The 16,755-nt window shown below is 41.4% G+C and overlaps 1 protein-coding gene across 1 annotated transcript in view; it reads left to right on the top strand.

The window, feature by feature from the left end:
- The first annotated feature begins 282 nt into the window (after positions 1-282).
- The window catches only part of tmem54b (transmembrane protein 54b), a 31,583-nt gene continuing 15,110 nt past the window's right edge, over positions 283-16,755 (top strand). Inside the window, exon 1 of the mRNA XM_032535573.1 lies at positions 283-394. Within this exon, the coding sequence (XP_032391464.1) occupies positions 382-394 (13 nt within the window). The 5' untranslated portion in view covers positions 283-381. The remainder of the gene's footprint in view (positions 395-16,755) is intronic.

Here is a 16,755-nt window from a genome sequence, read left to right as displayed (position 1 = left end):
CATTTCGGGACACGAAACGTATTTAAATAATGAATGTACAACAAATTATTACTCAAACATGATTTTAAACGTTGTGATTTTATTCATTTTTCTTTGCACTTGTTCGCCCAGTAGGCTATTTTTCTAATTTTAATCTGCATTTTTACAATTGCTTGAAGAAATGTAAGCTAGTTACCGAGTTTATGAAACAAGTAGGTACAGCGGTTATCGAGCTTAATACGCTTTTCTGCGTTCTTAAATAAAAGGAGGTTTTATTTTGAAAACGATGAGCAGTAGTGTCTGTCTGTCTGGAGGACAGGAGAGTAGTTTGGAGAGAAGAGGGGACACGTTGATAAACCCAAGGCACGGGACTCACCGTCAGTCACCGAATGGTGAACTAACATGGCCGGTACAGGTAAGTTATAGTTATTGAAATGTATTAAACGACATATAATTGTTTCAAACGTCGGGAATTATCTGGGTGCGGCCTGGAGACTAACTGTGCGAAGAGAGCTTATAACCCTTGTTAAACCCTTGTGTCCTCCAGGGTCAAAAACAGACAAAAATTTGACATTTTTGTCTCTTTTTCAGACTTTTTAGTTTGTAGTTTTCGCTAACACCACCTTACTACCACTAGTTTTACACTACTTTTTGGAATTCATGGTCAATAACCCTCATTTGTATAGAATTATACCTAATATTTGAGTTAACCCTCATGTTGTCCTCTGGTCAAATTGACCCGTTTTCCCATATCAATGGTCCCAATTGGAATTACCCAATACACTTCAACGCTCTTTGGCAAGTACAAATCTCTACTTTCATTCATTTTGGGGCGTCTTATTCAATTTTATAGCATTTAAAAAACAACATTGAAGTATTTTTGAAATAGTATTGAGTAAAAGTTGACATATTCCAGTCTGTGATTATCCATCAACATCCATTTCATTTTAGTCAAAATTATTCCTTATTTCTGCTTTTCTAACTCAAACATTAGGTATAATTTCCTAATCATGAGGTTTATTGACCATACATTCCAAAAATAACTGTAAAACTAAAGTTAATAATTGTTACGTAGTGTTGAAAATGTCTAAAAAAAAAGCGACAAACAATGAAAAAATGCATCATAAGTGTTAAAAAAGGGACAAAAGCGTAAAAAACAAGTTAAAAACATTGATAAAAAGCGTCAACAAAAGTGTTGATTTTCAGAAAATATGAATTATTTTGACTAATAGTTAAGATCAGAGGAATGAAAGTGATCAGTTGTATTTGCAAAGAGCGTTGGAAGGAATCCAATCCATTTTTATGGTAATTTGGTTAAAAAGAAACTCATATTTCAGATATAGACATTTTTTAAAGGGGTCAGATGTGCACAGGAGGGTTAAAATTGCATTATTAATCCAATAATGTTTTAAATGGTTACCTACCAGATTCAATAACCTTTTGTATCAAAGCCCCGGTACTGATATTTTACATCCATTTAAATGTGAAATCAGAACTGCAAATTGCACTTCTAATCTATTTTGAAACCATATTCTTTGGAGCACACGCTTCAAGTACAGTGGGGTTCAAAAGTTTGGGCACCCATGGTAAAAATGTGTATTAATGTGCATAAAGAAGCCAAGAAAAGATGGACAAATCTCCAAATGGCATCAACTGACAGATTAGACATTCGTATTAGACATTATGTCACAAAAAGTTAGATTCATTTCCATCATTTACACTTTCAAAATAACAGACAACACAAAATGGCGTCTGCAGAAGTTTGGGCCCCCTGCAGAGTTAATCAGACACCACTACATAATAATAATAATAATAATAATAATAAATTGAATTTGTATAGCGTAGCTCAAAGTCGCTTAACAGGGATAGACAGGTTTTTATTTAAAAAAAAAAAAAAAAAAAAACAGGATAGCAGAACCGAAAAGATGGGTCTTCAGACAGGACTGAAAAATGGTGAGGACTCAGAGATGCGATCTCATGGGGAGGGAGTTCCACAGCCTTGGAGCTGCCCTGGAAAAGGCTCGGTCCCCAAAACTGCGGAGCTTTGACTTGGGACGTAGAGAGACCGGCTGTGGTGGATCTGAGGTTCCGTGAAGTTGGTAGGGGGAGAGCAGGACAGTGAGGTATGACGGGGCAAGGTGTGGATGGCTTTGTAGGTGAGGACCAGATCTTGTATGTGATCCGGTGAGAGATGGGAAGCCAGTGAGCTGTTAGGACCGGAGTGATGTGGTGCCAGGATGTGGAGCGGGTGATGAGACGTGCAGCTGAGTTCTGAACCAGTTGGAGCCTTTTAATGGAGGTTGAGCTGATGCCGTGGCTGATGCCACATGTGAGGTGGTAATAAATGCTGATGTGAAATGCAATGTCACATATGTCCTATGTTGCATGAATTAACAAATATAGACGTGCCACTTAAACTAACCAATCTCAGTGTCCATATTAAGCCATTATATGAAGCCATATTGAGTTGGTCTGCTGTTTTTGTGTTTGTTTCTTGTCAGATGGTATTTTCCAGGTTTCTGTGTTATGTCCAAGCAGAGTGGCCTGAGTTGCTTTTCATTGGGTTGAATATTAGAAGGTCATGTACAATTCTCCATGCCACATCGGTTTAGTTAACCCTCATGTTGTCCTCGGGTCAAATTGACCCGTTTTCCTATATCAGTGTTCCTCCCAGATTAAATAAACAAGATACGCAGGCATGTCGAGTAGTGAGCTCAGAGTTGTCGCTAGCCAAGCTAGTGGTTTTCCCCCTGCTTTTAGTCTTTATGCTAAGCTAAGTAACGCATGTCCTACCCGCACAGACACAGTCCTATCAATATTCTAATCTGACTTCGGCAAGAAAGCGTCAAAGTACATTTCCCCAAAATGTCCCAACTATTTTTTGAACTTTAAAGAATCCATGTACAGGCAAGGCTTGCTCATCTGCTATCCTGAGAGGAATATAGATTTTGATCCTCATATGTACAGATATACAATAACAGACACATAGCCGACATTATGGGCCTTAGAAAAAGAATACATCTGCACTGTGTATAAAACACCTCCAGTTCTAAGTTCATAGTTATGAAAGTACTGACAGGATAAGGGTTGGGAGTACAATATTTGAATCCAAGCATCGTAGCAAGCACTCTAGTATGTTCCTCACAGCATTTTGTCTTCAAGAAGCTCTTGCATGTCAAATAAGTCTAAATCCAGAAGCTGGACCTTCCTGGGTACCCTCTCCAGCAGTTGGTGCTGCTCCGAGGGCCTTTCTTCGTCTGGCTTCTCTGTGCCTCTCCGAGGGAGGAGGCTCCGATGTTGATGGGGAAGACGCTGTGGAGGGGGTGGAGGTCTGTGGTGCTGTCTTGGAGGTTCAGTGTAACGCTTTGGAGATCAGTGTAGCTTTGTGAGGGTCTTTGTAGCTAGATGGAGGGCCATTGTAGCGGGATGGAGGGCCATTGGAGTGGGATGGAGGGCCATTGTAGCGGGATGGAGGGTCCATTGTAGCGGGATGGAGGGCCATTGAGAGCGGATGAAGGGCATTGTGCGGGATGAAGGGCCATTGAGCGGATGGAGGGTCATTGTAGCGGATGGAGGGCCCTGGAGCGGATGGGGTCATTGGAGGCGGGATGAGGGCCATTGGAGGGGATGAAGGGCCATTGTAGCGGGATGGAGGCATTGTAGCGGGATGGAGGGCCACTGGAGCGGATGGAGGGTCATTGTAGCGTGAGGGGTCATTGTAGCGGGATGGGGTCGGTAGAAGGAGGAGGGGCTACCTCCATCGTCCCCACCACATGATCTACACAAACAGAAATTATTATTTTTTAATCCAGTTTCAAATAATGCTTGATTCGGGGCAATTCTAGGATCAGACCTTAAGGGGGGGGCTCAGTCCTAATGAATGTGACACGGATATAGTGCCATACAAAAGTGTTAACACCCCCCCCCCCCCCCCCGCTAAATCAGTAATTCTATTAGCCGATAATCTCTGGGTATACTGATCACCAAACGTCAGCTAACACTTTATGAAAAATATTTTAGTTGCTTGCATTTCACTTGGGTTGTAATCTGCATCAAGAAATTACCAACTTCTCCTCCTCTGGAAACCCCCCTAAAAAGGGTCTAAATCGCCAATGACTCGATTGAAAAATAGGGTGTGCTGGATTATGGAAAAAAAAAAACAAAATTACGATTATGAAACAGGATAACTCATTGCCTTTTGGAAAGACAGTGCATTTACCGAGCTTCAAAAACAGTAAAACAGTTCAACAAATCCGACAGTAAAAACACTTGAACTTGATATTTCCCATCAAACTTTTCCCTTTTGAAGATGAAATAGGATTTCCCTGGAAAAACATAAAACGCAATAGAAACTGTTTTTCTTGCTGACATTGGTTTTGTGATCACCGGGACCCAAAAACGTAAACAGCAATTACAATGGAATAATAATTGCACAGCCCTAATTGAAAACAGCTCCCGCTCATCTTAATGGATTTTTTTTTTTTTTTTTTTTTTTTTTTTTAAGCAGCCCAATGTGTGTTTGAGTGGAAACCTCACGCTCTGCCACAGTCCCGGCTTCTCTTCCTGCCGGGCAGCAAGGTAGACCCAGGAACGAAATGCAGACCGCCACACCGGGATGAAAACACCGCTGGGTGACACAAGTCACGATCAGAGGCCCCAAAGGATCAGAGTGGTACTCTGGGGAGAGGTGGAGGAGAGGAGTTAGCGACAGCCACCGCTGCTCCATAGGGACCCGATTTCCGGCATGAGCAGCAGGGCCACGGTGTGGGAAATTGTGGCTGCATGCAAGCTTCTTTTTCTAAGACGGCTGTGGAGCAAAAAAAAAAACAACAAACAGAAGCCGAGTCGGGGAGTTTGGGTTTGCACGAGAGAATCAGCCTTGGAATAAATATGCGGAGCAGAATATTTCACGGTAAACTCTGGGATAGCTTGCCCCTCCCAATAAGAGAGTGTCCTACTTAAAACCTTTCAAACTCCCTTAAAAACACCACACTTTCATCACCCATTCACTTTCACTGTTAAATTGAATGCAGTATATAGAGGTGGATGAATACTGTCTTTGTCAATGTATACGTCTCAGTATGTGTACCTCACTCATTCATAGTGAATGAGTGCTGTGACTGTCTTTATGCCAGTCCTATGTCACCTGCCTAGGGACTGCGGATGAAAAGTAATTCTTATTTTTACTAATTCTGGCATATTTACATTGTGTTTTTTGCAACATGCATGGTCCCTATCACATAAACCGATAAAATGAAAAAGTAAAGTAAAAGTGTACAGAGGAAATTCAAAGAAGACGAGCTGCAGGATTTTTTTAAGCAGGCGGAAGAGAAGGAACGTTTATGGCTCCAAGTTTGCAGCTTTCTTTGGGAATTCATCATGAAATAGCACGAAGCACAACCATCATTAGTGCCTCTAAGCAGCTATGAATGTCAGAACCAGAAGCCCGAAGCACACTTCCAGATGATGTAACGGGCCCTGCGGCCGCCATATTGGAGGTCCCTTGCTAATAGGCAGCTCGGAGGGAACAGCCCGTCTGCAGTCTCAGCAGAATACAACAGTTACTCTGTACCGACTTGGAGTTGAAGGGAGTTTCTAAAGCATAAAGCTGGTGTAATATTACTTTTTTTAAATTTGGAGGTACAACCAACAGTGAGCACAACCAAAATGAGACAAATGATCCTGTGTTTTGGGAAAATGGGCAAGATTAGACATGAATTAATTTAATCTGCATTGTCTTTGGGAAGATGTTAAACAAATCACCAGTGAGAACATCAGGAACATGTGACTTTTTTCCCCCATTCAGAACACAAGAGAAAATAAGAGTTTCCTTGCATAACGTAATGGCTGAATACTCGTTGTGTATGAATCTGTTTTGTGTGATCATTTGGAGCCAAATTCATAAACGAGAGAAACACTTCGATCAGTTGCACAGCCCTAACGGGTAAATTACCACCTACTGTAATGCGCTGTAGCACGGCGATTGCATTACAGCATCTCCCTATTCACAATTAGATGAATCAACAGTGCCAGCCGTCGCTCTGTGGCTACATTTTTATGGCTACGTTTTGGTTTGAAAATAAATACGTTGCTATGTTACACTTTGCAATCACGCTGCTCTTAAGTCTCAGCGGTCGCAAACGGAGACCCTGGCACGCGCACCCCAGCATACAAGAATCTTCATGAGATAAACGGCTCGGCCGCGTTAGCTTAAACTCAGATTAGTTCTACCTTGTGCAGCTAAAAACACGTGGGTGCAGAGATCGCTTTGGCTCAAAACTCTGCTTAAGGCTAACTCCTGTTTTTTTAACCTGGACTCCATTTCCTATGTGTCTAAGTGACTGATGGGAAAACAATCTGTACAGTGGTTCAGTATTAAGCGAGATCGCTTCAGTAGGCAGAGGAAACAAGCTACGATGGAAGTTAATAGGGCGATTGTCCAGTTTGTATTTATCTTCACAAAGTGCTTGTTTTGCCATTGACAGACCCGAGATTAATATTCTAAGTGTCTGACAACATTATGAAAGGATTTCAAAGGAGGTCGACCTTTCTGTTAAAGAGTAAGATCCTTTTTTAAAACTAAAAACATCCACGTAATTGCATTGCCAAACCCACCAACTCCATGTAAATAATCAGTCATTTTAGCATTTAAAATACACTTCATTCAAAGTCGACAGAAACAATAAAACAATGAAAAGCCATTTTAGGTTGTCTTCCCACTTTCCCACCATCACAACTCTAGTTTCGGTTGAAGTAAAACACAATTTATGATTTACGTGTGTGACAATGCGTTGGCTCAGACACGCTAAAAGTATTGCTTTTTAAATGGAGTCCGGTGGGTTTAGCGCTAGCAACCTAAGAGCTGTTTCTGGTTAAACAGAGAGGTTCTCAAATGGGTTTTAAAGGTTTATCTCTGAAGAGATCTTTTTCATAATTTTGTCAGACACTTAGAATATTAATATGAGCCTGTTACTTTTAGTGGACCAAACTGATGATTACATGGCAACACAAAAACATAGAAAATAGGCTCAGGTTGAAAAAACAGTGGTTGCCCTTCAAAAAACAAAACCTATCAATGTAAATGTAGCCTGTGTCACAAGTGAGTTAAAGAATGCCAACACACTGGCTGTCAAATGCCGTGTTTGTGCAACTAATGGCTCAAATCCGATACAGCTGCACTGAATGTATGCATTTACAGCGGGACTGGCGTTAACTTCTTACACAGAGTACAAATCCAGCTTACAAGTCCACAAAGGTCACCCAGCTGACAAAGTGTACCGCTAGACGTCTCAAATGCCAAAAGGGTTGCGTGGCTGCGACGGTGAGGCTAAGCCGGGCTGACAGTCCATCTGCAGCACCAGGAACAGCATCCGCGCGGGGTGGGCCCGACACCGTCAGCTCAGCAGTCCTCCCTGCAGCCCAGCGGCTGCGTAAGGTACTGGCGGAGTTGACAAAAACACAGACACCCGCCTCACACGCGCTGCCTCTCCCCACCTTATGCACATATACAGTGTGGGAAAAGTATCCATCTCTTGTACTTGGTCTTAACCCTTGTGTTGCTTCCCGTCAACCATGGAACACTATTAGCGCTTTTTCAGACATTTTTGACACTATTTTAATGTTGTGGATGCTTTTTTTGATGTTTTTTTCCAAAGTTATGATATTTCCATTGTTACATTTTCGCTTATTTCGAAAAAAGGTCAAATTTGACCCAAGGACAACATGAGGGTTAAAAAAAAAAACCTTCTCACATTTTAGAGCTGTTTCCAGATGTTTGGGTCACTTTTTTCTAACTTTTTTGTCCTTTTTTCCAACATTGTTTTACATTTCCCAACATTTTGTCACTTTTTATCCGACATTTTTGCTGCTTATTCAACGTCCATATTTCGGATATGACAAAAAAGGGCCACTCTGCATTTCTCCTGCGTAGCACACTTTAATATCTGATTATTTATTGCTAGTGATATCTGTATGGCGATATTAAACAACTTATCGCAGATTTCCCTCATATCTTGCAGCCCTATACAGTACCAGAGTAAATGTACTTCCACCACCCCACACCCCAGGGGGGTGCGGGCCCCATATTGTGCAGCCACGCCGCTCCGTGTGGCGTTTGTGCCGCGCGACAGCGCTCAGCTGTTCACAGAGCTCGTAAAAGGTCGTGGCGGTTCCCGGCTTGATCTCAGTCTGACAGCGGACACCACGTAGATGCGTGTGGGTCAAAAGGACACTCGTTGGCGACGCTGGAGTCGCCGACGGCGTCGGGGAAGCGGCAGTGGGCCGGAGGCTCCGCTCGCCGTGGACGACGGCCACACCGCCGACACGGAGAGTCCGACGGCGGACGGCCGCCAGGAGAGCCGACGCCAGGCTCGACGGAAAAGGGACCACGTCTGCGGGAGAACAGACACAGAGACAATCAAAAAAACCTGAGATCAAGCTTTTTATGCAGTCGGTAAACCGGGTGACGTAAATACATGAAAGGACCCCAGAGAATAATCAATATTAAATTCATGTATTTACTGTCAAGAATATTCAATATTAAAGGATCTGAGAGTCAGTGTTGGATAACACTTGTATCAAAAAGCAATACAAAAAAATGTCATTTAAACATTTATTACTATTATATTTAACCCTCTGTTTCCTCGGGTCAAATTGACCCGTTTCATATGTCAATTTCTTTTTAACTACCTAATTCTTATTACCAAAAAAACATTAATTCATTATGGAGTGTCTTATTCAATTTATTGCATTTGAAAAAAAAAAAATTGAAGTGGTTTTGAAATAGTATTGAGTAAAAGTTGACATATTCCAGTCTGGTTATACCATCAACATCCATTCCTTTCATTTTAGTCTCAATAATTCCTAATTTCTGCTTTTCTAACTCAAAAATTGGGTATCATTTCCTGTAATAGGTTTATTGACCATAAATTCCAAAAATAACTGTAAAACTAAAGTTCATAAGTGTGACGTAGTGTTGATTACGTCAAAAAAAGGGACAACATTGAGAAAAGGGACAAAAATCTAAGAAAAAGTAAAAAAAAAACATTGATAAAAAGCATTAATAAAAAGTATTGATTTTCAATTTTGACGGGAAGACAACACAAGGGATAATATACATTTATGATTCATTCCAGTGTGGCTTTGTTTTCACAGATTTGAGACATTTGAAGCTTTAGGGTCAAAGGATCTCTTTACTCATTGGTCTGGGCCCCACTTGAAAGAAAGCTGGACATTTTGATAAGTTTAAATACATACCTAGAAGGTGAATTTAAAAAGATATGTAAAATGCCCTTAGACCTCAGAGGGTTAATAGAAAATTAAATGCTGTTAGGAACAACATGAGATATTAGATACTGTATGTTCATGTTTAAGAGGCAAATATCTGTTTATGAAATAGATGAAGTAGTATGAACGTTTAAGGTATGAACAGAAGAAGCAGCTGAAGCATTAGCACTACAGCTATGAGCAATAAATCATGAAAAAACAGTGAACCTATCCTTAATAAGGTGAGACGTAGGTCCAGAAAGTCTGGAGACATTTAAAATCCCTTTGTGAGGATGACGGAGCTCGAAACTTGATAAGAAGAACAAAAATGACTTCATGGAGAGTGATTAGAGAGCTAGTCGCTGCCAGCGTGTGATAAAGGACTGGGTAAACATGGAAAAAGGGAGTGTCCCAGGTTGCGATGGATGGCAAGACAGTTTGCCCAGTCCACGGTGGCTCCGCTGACTAAAGGGACAGGGATGGTTCATCGTGGCAGGTTTGCCTTGGGCTTACTCACTGTGGTTAGCTCGCTGCCTCGGGTGTCCCCTCGGAGCAGCCTGAACAGCTGGTAAGTCAATAGGAGAGAACGTGTGCCCGGGACAGTCTTGGAGCCACAGTACAGTGTCTGACTGTCCGCGGGATAGACAAAGGATCACAGGACAGTGTCTGACTGTCCCGGGATAGACAAAGAGTCACAGGACAGTGTCCACTGTCCCGGGACAGTCGTGGGAGTCACAGGACAGTAAACTGGAGTCACAGACAGGTCGGGGGTCACGGACAGTGTCTGACTGTCCCGGAACAGTCGTGGGAGTTACAGGACAGTGTACTGAACATTGTCTAACTGTCCCGGGACAGTCATGGAACAACAGGACAGAGTCTGTATGTCCCAGGACAGTCGTGGGAGCCACAGGACAGTGTACTGAACAGTGTCCGACTGTCCCGGGACAGTCGTGGGAGTCACAAGACAGTGTCACTGTGCCGGACAGTTGTGGAGTCACAGGACAGTGTCTGACTGTCTCTGGACAGTCGTGGGAGTCACAGGACAGTAAACTGGGAGTCACAGGAAAGTATACTGAGAGTCACGACAGTGTACTGGACAGTGTATTGACAGTCATGGGACAGTCTTCAGGACACTTCTAACAGGACAGGACAGTTTTGCTGCTCAAAGAGGAGTTTTAATATCCTGCTGGCAGGATAGACAGACGCTAAGAAAGTGTGAAAATATAATATAATAAATCAATAATGTAGAGAAAGCAAGCATACATGAAGGTAGACAGATCACATTTAAGAGACAGCGGGACGTCACAGAACCGGTACAGAGCTGGGACAAAAATTAGAAATGTGACGTACTCGTTTTTCTGCAGAACCCTATGTACTACAAAAGATAGAAAGGTGAAACTAAATAAAAACTGACACTGAAAAAAGAGGGACACGTGGACTTCCCATTTTAAGACCCAGTGGAAACCCTGTAAGCGAGCTAGAGAAAGGACAGAGGGAAAGAGAGAGGTGCTACTACCCTGAACACGGAGCGCCGCGTCGCTCTCATGACTCCTTTTTAAAAAAAATATTGTATTTAGCCAGACGACAGGTCTGGCTACTCCGCTTGTCATTGGTCGCTGACAAAAAAGCGCTTTGACGTAGGGCAATTTTTTTTTTCCTTTTCAGAAAAGTTTTTAAAAAAGCTTTTTTGAAAACACGGTTTTCCCCCGTAGGATTAGAAATGTAAACGACGCCGGCCGCTTCAAAAAGAAAGCATGCACATGGCCTAAATGTGTTTATTGTTTGTTTTGTTTTTGACACAAACGTGGTATTGACTTCATTTGGTATCCAGTACCTGTCGTTTTGGTGGTATGCGTACTAGACTTTTGGTATCGTCACATCCCTGGCAGAGAGCGCCTTTAAATACTGATCTGGCAACGTAGGAGATGGATGGACAGAGTGGAAGAGAGGAAAGGAAGGTAATGATACTAACCAGGCCTCTACTCTTCTTGTTTTTAGACAGGACCACGGCCAGAATGCCAACAACAATTCCCTGCAGAAGCAAGACAGATTGGAAGTATTTTCATATTGCTCCATCATATTTGCAACATCACCGCTAGATGAAAGAGAGAAGATTTCAAAAAAGTCAAAAACAATCTCAACCACGCTTCTTTAAGGATGTCAGCTTTAAAAGTTGGTTTTCCATCTAATTCATATGTTACTTAACCCTCATGTTGTCCCAGGTCAAATTGACCCGTTGTCCTATATCAATGTTCTTTTTAATTCCCCAAATAACATGATTGATTCCACACAACGCTCTTTGGCAAGTACAAATCTCTATTTTATTAATTTTGGGCGTCTTATTAAATTGTATAGCATATGAAAATACAAATTGAAGTTGTTTTGAAGTAGTATTTAGTAAAAGTTGACATATTCCAGTCTGTAATTACCATCAACATCCTTCCTTTCATTTTAGTCTCAATGATTCCTAATTTTCGCTTTTCTAACTCAAACATTAGGTATATTTCCTATAAATTAAGTTATTGACCATGAATTCCAAAAATACTGTAAACTAAAGTTATAAGTTAATGTAGATATGTTGAAAACGTCAAAAAAGTGACGAACATTGAAGAAAAGCATCAAAAGTGTTGGAAAAAAAAAAAAAGTACATAAACGTAAGAAAGGTTAAAAACATCGATAAAATGCAGCAACAAAATTGTTGATTTTCAATTTTGACGGGAAACAACACAAGGGTTAAAAAAGCAGAAATTATGAATTATTTTGACTTATAGTTAAGATCAGAGGAATAAGTGATCAGTTGGATTTGCAAATTTGACCCGTTTTAAAAAGTTTCAATATCAGAAATTCTTTCAAACCAAACAAAAACAACGTGGATGGTTCCATGCAGCGCTCTTCACAAGTAAAATATTCAATAACTCCATAATCCGTTGCATTTCGGTGGTCAATTAAATACAGCCTTTGGTGGGATAATACAGATATCAGAACGTTGAAAAAAAGTGACAAAAATTTAGTAAAAGTGACCAAAAAATGGATAAGTTAACAAAAACATCGGGAAAAGCGACAGAAGGTGTTGAAAAGACGACCAAAACGTTGCTGGATGACGGAGAGACAACCCAAGGGTTAATTATGTTATTTAATCACTGCTCACTACATTGTGTTGCTCTGTACTTGAACGTGTGCAATGACAATGTCGATGATCAACTTGAGAATATAAAATAAATCTGCGACTGATTCAAAACGAACAGTTTCTGCATTTGTGAAGGGGAAAGGACATGGACCTAAATGCAATGTGGAAAAAAAATAGGGTTCTCGAAGAGTTCTTTGTTTGGGGAAGTAGCCCTAACGACTGAAGGATCCAAGAGGACCACGTCCAAATACCCCTTTTGTTGCGATATTGATTTTTGCATTGAGAAAGTTGCTTTATGATCAATTCCAGTCCCATTTGTAGATCCATTTGTAGCTCGTGGTCGGGGATGGAGCACCGATATGTTCGTGTACTGGTTTATCTGTGCGTTGTTCTCGAAATCTCATGGATGGAGTCTGTAGAACAAGTTCCCTCATCCCTAGGCTGTTCCTGAATTCAATGCCTCGTCATTCAAATTTGTGTAGCTACTATGAAAACACCGACTTTGCCATATCTCGGCCAAATAAATGCTATCTAACCAAACTTTAAATTAACTTTGCTATGACCCTCTGAAACAAATTTCACGAACAATAGCCATTAGGGCGCTACAAACACAAAAAAATTTGTTTTTCATGAACGGACTTTGCCATATCTCGGCAAAAATGCTGGAATGCTGTTTGGAATGCTGCTCGGAGGCTTCATACCAAATTTGGTAACGATGGGCCATTAGGGGGCGCTAAAATCAACATGTATTGGTTTTGTCAAAACACTCAATGCATTTAATGGGAATTTGCAATTGCAATATCTCTGCCACAATAATGCTTTCGACACCCAAACCTGTGGAGGTTGTTTATTTACCATCCCGCTCGGAGGCTCTGTACCACATTTGGTAAAGACAGCCCTTAGGGGGCGCCATTATCAACACAGAACATTTCCCCAGGCCGCTGGGGACGACTGGCGCGGGAGAGCTTGGACCCCGTTGAAACTGCGTGCAGTTCTAGTTCAAATTCCAAAACTAATGGAGTAAATCTCATCAGACTCTGTGAGCCAATAAGCACACAGCATGCTTCTGCCAAGATCTCATAATGCTGGGAGTTGCTGTGGTCGTGGAGGCAGGGCTCACGTCGGGGTTTTAACAAGATCGGTACAGAAAATCGTTCAGGAACTGGTTATCAAAGTAACAGTATTGGTATCGAAAGGTTTTGAACGATACCAGGCCTACGTATCCCCCAGAGATAGATCTGTAGCTAGTTTCCATCCACGTGTTATTTTTAATAATTTTTTGGGGCTTTTCCCTTTATCGACAGTGATAGACGTGAATGGGGGAGAGGGACTGAAAGTTCCCACGTGCTTGGCTCACAGCAAAGGGCTGCAGGTCGGATTCAACCCCAGACCACTGCAGGACTCTAGAGGTCTAGAGGTCGCCCCCCTCCACATGTTTTTATCTGAATTAAGTGATATTGAGTTAAAACGCATTATGGAAACAGTGTAATTTGATGAAATTTCATGAATATCGACTCAAAGGAAATACGTTCGGTCTCATCAGATTTTATCTTGATGACATTCGGCTATGCGATAAACGCTGATGGAACGTTATTTGTGAATAATAATAAATTAAGTTTTAGGTCATTTTATGGTTGCAACCCGCCACAAAAACAAAGAAGAAGAAGTTGTAGTTCATTTCCCCCAGTGTTTCCTCTCTGTCTGCACACAGGGCGGGTGTCAACAAAGACAGATGGAAGTGGACGGACGAGGAGACTTTCTGAATTTAATGTACGAGAAAATATAACGTCATTTAAATAGCAAACATCTAAAAATGTCATAATTTATCAGGAACTCGTGAAGGAAATGGCCGTCAGAGGTTAGGACAAGCTGTGGGACTTCCTCCGGGTCAATGGAAGACGCTCTCACAGCAAGACATGTCTCAAAAAGAGTTGTCTCACAGCGGCACATCAGCACTGTTCCAACTTGTCCAATATTGATCATGTGTTGGTAGACGGCACGGTCCATTTTGTCTAGAAAAGTGTAGTTCCCAAAGGTTTGTGAATGTGTGTGAATCAGTGCAAAATTGAATGGAAACACCTTAAAATGTCTCAAATCAATTCGATATGCCGATTTGATCACAAAACAGCGTGTGACGTCATCACCACAGGTTCTATTCACTTTAAAGCCGTTGGATGGAAACACCTTTCACCAGCTTTATTCACGTGAGTTTTTTTCCCAAACTTCAGATAATTCGATTGACAAGTGGCTGGAAACTTAACTAGTATCTCGCATTGCCGACCCCTCCTCACACTGCTCGGAGGAGGGTCTGGCTAGGCCACACAGCATTCTTGGATGGAGAAAAATGTGTTCTGTTTATGGCATTTCTTTAAACCATCACAGTCGTCTTGGGCGGGGCTAAGCGCCGGACAGAGCCACGGTGCTGCTGCTAAACAGCCACAGGAAGGAACTTGTTTTGGTGAACGTGTAGTGTAACAATAGTTTAGTCGTCAACAGAAAACTCAGAGTGGACAGATAGTCTAGCAAGCTGTCTGGATTTACCCTGCAAGATCTGAGACCAGGTAACCATAGTCCTCAGATTGGACAGATGTCTAGCTAGCTGTCTGGATTTACCCTGCAGAGACCTGAGGACCGGTAACCATAGTCCTCAGATTGGACAGATAGTCTAGCTAGCTGTCTGGATTTACCCTGCAGAGACTGAGGACCAGGTAACCATAGTCCTCCCATCCACCGGAGGTTAGAACGCAACACAGAGACAAAGGAAGGACACACCGGCTGAAATGAAGGACCATGACTATGAGCCAGGAATCTTACCACGAGGCCGGAGATGAGAGCGACCACGTTGGAGACGGCGTACTCCATGGCCCACGCCTCCTTGTTGAGGTTGATTGTCGGAGCACCACGCCGTGCACCAGCGCGCCCAACAGGAAGTTGACATGGCCGACGAGGACCATGCACGAACCCATCTTCATCAGGTCTTGGGCTCCTCCAGGCTCGCACAACACACTCCTGAGGAAGGGAAGGGAGGAGAGAAGCAGGTCAAATTTAAAAAACAAAACAGAGTTGCTGTTAGGATTGGGCATCGAGAACCGACTCCTACTTGGAATCGTTTCAAAAATCAAGATTTTGGATTCAAATCTAAAATATTAAAAGGCCTGTTTGATGTGGCGTAGGGCTGCACAATTAATTGCAACTGAATCATAATCCCATTTAACTAGTTCAATATCCAAATCTCAGAGGGTGCAATATTTTTTAAAAGGCAAAATATGTCAAAACATTCCAAAATAAAGTATTGTGGTACTGCAGAGACGGCCTACAAATCATATCCTACAGACTAAAGAAAAAAAAAGAAAAAAAGATCATTGTTTCTTATAGACTCGCAAAAAAAAAAAAAACTTTCAATGAGAATAGAAAAATGATACAAAACTGATCATTCCATCGAATATTGATCATATCGCAATATCAGTCCAAATAATCGCAATTAGATTTTTGTAATACTGTCAGCCCTTGGCTGAGGCACGGCAAAAAAAGGTAAAAAAAATATGCACCAAAGCGTTTTGATACAATGTATTAGTTTTTTTCAAACACACTGCACAGGGCAGGGACAGGTATTTCCACGCTCATTAAAAAAAAATAATAAAATAGTTTGTACCACAGAACCAATAAAGGATAATTTCAGTGTTCCAGTGATTTACGTGATCGGTGTTGTCCATGTTGTATGATCAGACCACGGCAGCGATGTCCCTCGTATTAATGATTAGCTCTAAATACATAACTCCAGTAGGCTGAGGCGGTTCAGACTGGACCTGACCCCAACAAGAGCTAAAGAGTCAAAAACAGAAGAATGAAACTACGTTTGAATTAATTGCAACTGAATCAAAAGCTGGAGCCAAGAGCTTACATCAACGACTCCTCCTTCTATGGATTAACCCTCGTGTTGTCTTCCTGTCAAAATTTAAAAAATTAACTTTTATGATGCTTTTTATCAATGTTTTTTAACTTTTCTTACGTTTTTGTCCCTTTTTTCAACATTTGATGCTTTTTTTTTTTTTTGTTTGACGTTTCCCACCACGTAACCTAACTTACTAACTTTAGTTTTACAGTTATTTTTGGAATTTGGTCAATAAACCTCATTTATAGATTATACCTAATGTTTGAGTTAAAAGCAGAAATTAGGAATTATTTGACTAAATGAAAGATGATGTTGATGGATAATCACGACTGGAATATGTGCAAATTTTACTCAATACTATTTCAAAACCACTTCAATTTTTTCAAATGCTATAAAATTGAATGACACCCCAAAATGATGAAAGTAGAGATGTTGTACTTGCCAAAGAGCGTTGTGTGGAATCAATCATGTTATTTAGGGGAATTAAAAAGAC

This window comes from Etheostoma spectabile, chromosome 14 (genome assembly GCF_008692095.1).
Source record: "Etheostoma spectabile isolate EspeVRDwgs_2016 chromosome 14, UIUC_Espe_1.0, whole genome shotgun sequence".
Classification (NCBI taxonomy): domain Eukaryota; kingdom Metazoa; phylum Chordata; class Actinopteri; order Perciformes; family Percidae; genus Etheostoma; species Etheostoma spectabile.
This window is presented reverse-complemented; position numbering and strand designations above follow the sequence as displayed.